At 37.2% G+C, this 8599-nt stretch overlaps 1 protein-coding gene across 1 annotated transcript in view; it reads right to left on the bottom strand.

Moving 5' to 3' along the window:
• Positions 1-3956, bottom strand: part of Galnt1 (polypeptide N-acetylgalactosaminyltransferase 1) — a 46840-nt gene extending 42884 nt beyond the window's left edge. Inside the window, exon 1 of the mRNA XM_013014890.1 lies at positions 3706-3956. Within this exon, the coding sequence (XP_012870344.1) occupies positions 3706-3844 (139 nt within the window). The 5' untranslated portion in view covers positions 3845-3956. The remainder of the gene's footprint in view (positions 1-3705) is intronic.
• Between the last annotated feature and the right edge of the window lie 4643 nt (positions 3957-8599).

An 8599-nucleotide genomic window follows, 5' to 3' on the forward strand; every position in this document is an offset into this window, starting at 1 on the left:
GGTAGAGTGCTAGCCTTGAGCTGAAGAGCTGAGGGACAGCACCCAGGCCCAGAGTTCGGGCCCTATGACCGGACCCCCCGCCCAAAAAAAAAAACAAACACAATTTATAATTATTTAATACCTACCCTACTATAATTACCAATTTTGTACTTAAAAGAAGGCAAAACAAGTAAAGGTGAGAATAAGAAAACTGTTAAGTACATCAAAGAATCTTTAAGGGGCATTAAGCATTAACAACTGTAAGTAATTGTACTTATAGCTATACCATCATTATTCATAACAAAAGAAGAGATTTTGGTAAATTTTACCTGTCAACAGAGCTGAATGTTCAAAAATAAGATCCTTGTAACACTACTCTACAGTCATTAGCCTACTCTACAGTCATTAGCTACTGATTATTTCTTTTTTATTTATTTTGTTTTTGCTCTTTAGTTTTCAAATGCCATAAAAAATAAAAATCCTGGAGGGGCTGAGTTCTATCAAGAGAGATTTTTAGTTACAGAATGTAAATGCTAATCCTAACACAAAAGCTAATACGCTTGGTGCTATTATAAATCATACTTGCTTCCCCCAAGCACTTTAGTAAAAAGACCTCTTCAGAGGCTCCACAGCAGTTTGTCACGTGTGGGAACAGAACAACAAGCATATGAGCTCTGATACAACGTTGGCCCCCTCAGCAACCACTGCACTGAAACTTCATACATCAAGGTAGATTTTCAAACTATCCCTCTTCTGTATCAGTTACCTTCCTTTCTCTTCAACTCCTTATATTGAAGATGAAGCCCTATGAGGAAGCTTGCCTCTCAAGGCCATGTCCCCTTAGCTATGTATTCACCTTCAGCATTCCTCCTCTTCCACTGCTGACTCACTTCAGTTCCCTGTCTATTACAATGCCTCTAAACCATCCTGCCTTGTATATACTGTAACTTAAAACTAAATCTCTTTCAGAATATACTAGTCTCATACCTCTTCTAGGAGCCTTTTCTCCAGAGGCAATAATACTGTATCTCCTAGCTCTACATTGTTATTTCCAACCTATTTTTCTTTTACTTGGCATTCTTGAACTTTGTACAAAATTTACAACTTTTCTTTGACATATATGCCATTAGTTGTTTCCAAAATTCTTAACCTTAGAATCCTCTTCAAGTATTCTTTTCATTTTTTTCTTTTTTTTTTTTTATGCCCGTCCTGGGGCCTGGGCATTGTCTTTGAGCTGTTTCTTGCTCAAGGTTAGTACTTTACCACTTGACCACAATTCCATTTCTGGCTTGTTAAGTGCTAAATTGGAGATAAGAGACTTAAAGACTTTCTTCCCCAGGCTGGCTTTGAATGTGATCCTCAATTCTCAGCCTCTTGAGTAACTAGGATTACAGGCATGAGATATTGGAACCTCACTAAGAATTATCCTATTCTTATAGCCTTGATATGACGCTGTCTCACATGTTGATAACTTGCTCTTTCCAGTGTTTCTTTTATTTTTCCTATATTTTAAACTTCTCCCTCAACATAAACAATATATGCACACAAGTTTGGCTTTGTTCCTTTATCTTTTGTATTACCTTCTCCACAGGCATATCTCTACTTCACTAAACTGCGTATGTTGTTTTTTTTTTAATTCTATTGTTTCCTTTTCTTGGCATTCATTTCATAAAGTGTTATTTTATTATGATCATATTGCATATTGCTATTGTGCCTTTGTCTACCACTCCTATGCATATCCTCCTGTGGCCTCTAGACCGAGTTTCTTGAAAAGGAATTCTGTCTTGTTGTTAATCACAGAACTAGTAGCATTTCATATATTGCTCAGCTCTTGTCTGAGCTTTGAAAACATTTATTAAAGTGAATCTTCACATGCTACAAATCCCTTTGAGTGTTTGCACTTGTGATAGAACACCATAAACTACCATGAGAAGTGGCAATGAATCAAAGTAGGGTGAGGGGAAAGTTTGTATCTAGTATCCAAATTTCTTGTTGGTGAATAGGAATACTTGTAGATAAGGAGGTATATCGTTAACAAGTTAAGGTGACCATGGTTTGTCACTTAATAAAATTACTAAACAGCAGATCTATAGAGTAAATACTATGTAAATGGATGATCTGAATAAGAACAATGGAGAAAGTGAAAATTAAAAGAAGTTAGGGGCCAGTCTGGAAACTACAAGCATCTAATGCTAGCCAGTAAATATAATTTAAGGCAAATTTCTCAAGAGTAAATAAACTGAACTTGTTATATAAACCTATCCTCCTAAAATTATGATAATGGACAATACACATAATTTTTAGATTGTAAATATTGGGAACCAAGTACCCTTTTCATTATAAAAATGTAAAAAATTTAAACATGACTACATATGCAAAGAAAATTTACATTGAAAAAGTATTTGTATATAATTCTTAAAAAAAGGGGAAATAGGCAAAGTGCTATAGAGCTATGGATGGGTGTGTGTGTGTGTGTGTGTGTGTGTGTGTGTGTGTTTAGTTGTGGAGCTGGAAATCAACGTTTGGGTGCTGTCCCGGTGTGTGTGAGTGTGCGTGCGTGCGTGCGTGTGTGTGTTTAGTAAGGTCTGGGTGCTGTCCCTGAGCTTTTTCATTCAAGACTAGCATTCTACCACTTTTAGCCACAGATTCACTTCCATTTTTCTAGTGGTTAGTTGGAGATAAGAGTCTTACAGACTTTCCTGCCTGGGTTGGCTTTGAACTGTGATCCTCAGATCTCAGCCTCCTGAGTAGCTAAGATTATAGGTGTGAGTCACCAGCACATGGCTAGTCATGTGTTCTTTAATGATAGAGACCTTTATAATTCAGAATATGCTGAATTACTGCCTCTTATAGTGTAGTCATTCATTATGGCTAAAAAAAATAGGAAAAAAGGTAGCATTGTTTGTTGGCTTGAATATCCGAAGCTTAGAACTCAATCTTCCAAAATTATCAGTACTATCTTTTTATGTTTTCAGTAACAATGCAATGATTTCACTATCACCCATATTCTATATCCTGATCTTCAGCCCTTTTACTGTAAGAGTGCTAACTGGAGCTATTTATATACTATTAATAAAAAAGGATTTTCTGGATTACACATTATTAATAAAGACTTCTCCCCTTAGGAATATGATAGAAAAGCAGAAAAAAAACTCTTTTGAGATCTGATAATATAATTTTAATCATCCACTCATTATTATGGTAGACTAATCTATATAATTTTAATAATTCCAACTACATTATTTGATAATAAAAAATAACTTATAGAAAATTAACTATATTTAATACTAACACAAAAACTGAAATGGGCAATTCAACAGTTTTTGCTGGTCCTGGGGCTTGAACCCAAGTATTGGGCACTGTCCCTGGACCTATTTGTGCTCAAGGCTAGATCTCTACCACTTGGGCCACAACATCACTTCTGGCTCTTTTTGAGTAGCTTATTGCAGATAAGAATCTCATGGACTTTTCTGTCCAGGCTGGCTTCGAACCATGATCCTCAGATCTCAGTCTCCTGAGTAGTTAGGGTTAGACATGAGCCACTGGTACCCATCTAATTCAACAATTTTAACAGAAAAACCAACTATAGATTTGTTGGAAGTATAATCATCACATATGTAGAAAGCTAGATATTATTATTAATTTTAAAAAGTTAATTATATTGTTCAAATAAATAAAAACTAGTGATATATTCATAAATACAGTTTTTTGCAAAACATCACTCACCATCTCCAGCAGGAAGTCCTCGTTCCTTTTTCTCATCACATTTGTTGCACTCACTGAAGTAAAGCAGCAGGAACATATCCAAGAGTACCCAAATCAAGGAGGTGGCTAGAACCACCTTACAATATGCAAATTTTCTCATGGCACTTTAAGTCAAATGCAAAATTTTAAAATATATATATATGTATATAAATATACAAATATCATGGAAATTATTCCAATCCAGTTTCATCAGAAATCACGTTCATATCCTAGAGAGGAAAAAGTAAAAAAGACTAATTTAAAAACTCAAGACTTAGAAAATCAATTTCATAATTAATTTGACTATTAATACAATTACATTAACAATGAAATTTTATGATTATATAAGAAACTTGAACAAAGCAATATAATATGCAATAGGAAATTAGGTTAAATGTTATAAGCATGCACTTTACAATAAATGTGTAGAAATATGCTCACTTCCCTAAATTAGACATGTAAATTAAAACAAGTGAGCTATTTCCCACCCATTAAACACATGGATTTTAACACCCTTTCAATTCAACTGCTATATTAAATACTAAGACAAAAGCCAATCTACTAACTGCTACAGGAGTCTAAGCAATCAATGACCCTAGTCATTAGCTTATATGCTAAGTCCTGTCCCTCTTCCCTACTCAGTACCATCCAAAAAAACCTCCAATTACCAGTAACTCAGGAAACACTCACAAAAAGCATCATGAAAAAAAATATTGTAAGATCTGAGACCTAGTCTTGGCTCTGACGTCCCTAATTTTTATTTTGTATTTGTCCTTCTCCCAATTGCTCTTGTAACCACTGCTAAAATACCATAAGAAAATTTGTAAAGCAATTTGGGATACTCTGTCTAGAAATGTTTCTGGCACATAAGATATTATCTTGAGGAGCTCTGGAGCCTCAGAGAACAAAGAAATTATGTCAGGGAATTGCTGACACTAAAGCTAAAAGAAACAAACCAAATGTATTCTAATATGGTAACAGAGGAAACACACTTTATATATGTGCCCCACACTGAAAGCCATGTAAGCAGATACTCTGAAAGAATGGGTTGATAGGCAACCGAAGAGCTTCTTTACAAGAATGGCCAGCAAAAATGGATATACGTGGACAATTTGAGAGAGCTGAGTTCATTATGAACTTACGACTTTTTACAAGGTTACTAGACAGCAACCTGAAAATCACATGGAAAGAAATTAGGTGGTATTTTTTGTTGTTGTCAGCCGTGGGACTTGAACTCTGGGCCTGGGTACTGTCCCTGAGCTCTCCAGCTTAAGGCTACCTCTTGAGCGACAGCACTACTTCCGGTTTTCTGGTGATTTACTGGAGGTAAGAGTGCCACTGATTTTGCTGCCCTGGCTGGCTTTGAACAACTATCCTCAGATCTCAGCCTCCTGAGTATAGATTATATTGTGAGTTACTGGCGACCACTTGGGCTACACTTTTTTGGGGGGGGTCCAGTCGTGGGGCCTGAACTCTGGGCCTGGGCTAGCGCTCTTCCTCTTGAGCCACAGCGCCACTTCTGGCTTTTTTTTTCTTTTTGCTTATGTGGTGCTGAGGAATCGAACCCAGGGCCTCATGCATGCAAGGCAAGCACTCTACCACTGAGCCACCTTCCCAGCCCCTGGGCTATACTTTTAAATATAAAGAATTATTACGTCTGCTCATCTCTTTGGGAACTTCAGTGTCTTGCTATATTTTTCCTTCTATCAGACCAACGTTCTCTGACTTCAAGGTAAGAACAAGGATGCTCCTGTCATATTCCTGCCTTAAAAGCATGCTATTCAATGTGAAACTTGATACTGTATCACATGTAGTAGCAGCTACTAACAACTATGGCAACTAAGAGAATTACATCATGGAACAACAGTTTTATATAGATAGATAGTTATAGATATAGATTATATATTTATATCTATATCTATCTATATAGATATGTATATATCTCCAGTCCTGGAGCTTGAACACAGGGCCTGAGCACTCCCTGCCCTTCTTTTGCTCAAGGCTATCACTCTACCATTTGAGCCACAGTGCCTCTTCTGGTCTTCTCTCTTTATGTGGTGCTGAGGAATCAAACCCAGGGCTTCATGCATACTAGGCAAACATTCTACCACTAAACCACATTCCCAGCCCCATTTTGAAATATATTTGACATGAAAAGCTACCTACTGTTAGTATTATGCTCACCTTTGGTCATCAGCTCCATCCAGACCTGAGCCCCTCCCATCCCTGGAGTTCCCTCCATACAGCTAGCTCCTCCCTCTCTCCTCCCGATCCACCTGGGCTTCAATCTACCTCACTTTGCAACCCTCAGAGTCTCTTGCTACCTGGTTAGGGACAGGTGCTATGTGCTCCCTCTTGGGGGAAATATAGTTTCTCTAATAAACCTCATAATAAGCTTTCTCCTGTGCCTGCCTGCCTCTGCATGGTCCCCTGGGATGGATGTGTGGGACCCTTCACCTACCTCTTTTGATCACTGGCCAACCTACTTACTGCTAATATAATGGACTTAAAACTGGGTGTTGGTGGCTCACACCTGTAATACTAGCTACTCAGGAGGCTGAGATCAGAGGATCTCAGTCTAGGCAGTCTAGGCAGAAGGTCCATGAGATTGTTATCTCCAATTAATCACCAGAAAACTAGAAGTGCAACTGTGACTCAGTGGTAGAACGCTAGCTAGCCTTGAGCAAAAAGAGTTCAAGGGCAGTGTCCAGACCTGGAGTTCAAGTTCAAGCCGTATGACTGACCAAAAAGAAAAAAAAGAAAAAAGTGTATCTGATTACTAAAATGTCAGTTTTGCTAGTATCTAGTTAGTTTATATATACCTAAAAATTTACCTTCTCTTATCAGACCCTTCCAGAGAAAGGTAAACGTTTGTCTACACAAAGACTTAGCAAGAAAATTGTTACAGCAGTTGAATCATAATTACCAAAATGCATGAATAATTATCTACCACCTGATAAACAGATAAATAAACTGTGGTACTGAGCATCCATTATTTGAAATGTTTAGGATCAGAACTGTTTCACATTTCAGAGTGTTTCAGATTCTATAATATTTGCAAAAACTTTACCAGCTGAGCATCCTTAACCTGAAATCAGAAATGCCCCAAAGTTTACAACTTTTTAAGCATTGGACCTGTACTCAAACGTTTTTTTTAAAATTTATTTTATTTGTGAACATACTGTACAGAGGGGTTACAATTACATGGGCAGGATAATGCGTACATTTCTTACCAAGCATTCAGCCTCCTCCTTTGTTTATCCTTCACATCCCTTCCCAGCCTCCCCCCCCCCCCACCAACCCAATCTCCCCCCCCCCACACCAACATTGTAAAGCTCGTTTTCGACATGACAACTTGTACTTCTCATTGTTGCAACAGGTCCACCTGTATCCTTAAACAACTTGTACTCAAACGTTTTATATTTTAAGTATTTTAAGTTTCAGATTAAAATGTGCAATTGTAAGTCTAGACAATGAAACTTGACAATCCAACAAACTATTATTTATTATTACTAATTACTACCCTAAGCTGAACAAAGAGAACAAAATTATCATCTGAGGTGCTCACAGTGGATTTCTACAAAGTTTACTGGCACAATTATTCCCATTTAGGGTTTGCAATATTTGATGATTTAGCAGTGATTTAACTTCTAGCACTATCTTTTAAGTTTATTTTCCTTATAAAGAGAATACAAAGAACCTGGCTAACACAGAAAAGTAAAATACAAAACTGCCTTTAAAATCACATCTCAGATACTCTATTATCAGTGTGTTAAGTGTCCAGTCCATTCAGTTATTTAAAAAAGCAATTTCTTTAGGAAAACTAAAGAAATTTAGTTATTAAAGAAAGTTTGTAACACCCATTTTTAACCTCAAATACTACCTCAAATGTGCTTATTATAGAGAGAAGATAAGTGTTATATAAAGTGGTACCATGAAAGATCTTCATGGTAATACATTAAGTTTTTAAAAATAAAACAATAAAAAATACATTTGCAATGGGTCCACCTGTATCCTTATTTAAACGATTTGTTTTTTCCCTTCCCCTCCACAAATTATACCAACAATGAGATGTACAAATCATTATGTCGAAAAACGAACTTTACAACTTTGGTGGAGGCGGGGGTAGGGGGTGGGGGGGTGGTGATAGGATGGGAAGGCGAAACAAAGGAAGCGGCAATAATGCTTGGTAAGAAATGTACTCATTATCTTGTCCGTGTAATTGTAACCCCTCTGTACAGTATTTTCACAATTAAAAAACATACATTTGCTCAGTAGACATTTCTAATCCCTCTCCCTACCTCCCCACCACAAGCACTGAGCATTGTGTCTTAGGCAGTACCAGAGTGTCTTCATACTAAGTTTAATACAGCACTAATATCTACAAAACCATGTCAAAATGCCATTCACATTGTTATAGTTAAAAGACTGTATCACAGATAAAACCAAAGAGCCTTCCTGAGTCTGCTCCTTGTCTCTTCCCCATCTCTTTTTTCTTTTGGTAACACAGTAGGGCCTTTGGCCATAGGATAAACAATTGGCCTAGGCCAACCACAGAATCTGACTTCTTGGTCTCTTTTGCCACAGACCTGGAAGGTTATGGTTATACTTCTCATCTGGAGAAAACCAAGCAAAGGCAGAGGAATGAGGGGTTCTACTGGTAATCAAGCACTAACCTTTTGTGACCACCAGGAATCTTATTAATTCTCTTTGCCGCTAAAGAGTTTGAACTGAGTTTCTGATATAACAAGAATGCTTAGGATGGAGAGGGAAGCAGAGATGGTGGAGAGTATTCTGAAAGTAAAATCAGGACTGCTCAATGAGCTTCCCCTGTATTGGTCAATTTATATATACATTTTGAAGCAACATTATTAAA

Source organism: Dipodomys ordii, unplaced genomic scaffold (assembly GCF_000151885.1).
Source record: "Dipodomys ordii isolate 6190 unplaced genomic scaffold, Dord_2.0 Scaffold25, whole genome shotgun sequence".
In the NCBI taxonomy this organism is placed as follows: domain Eukaryota; kingdom Metazoa; phylum Chordata; class Mammalia; order Rodentia; family Heteromyidae; genus Dipodomys; species Dipodomys ordii.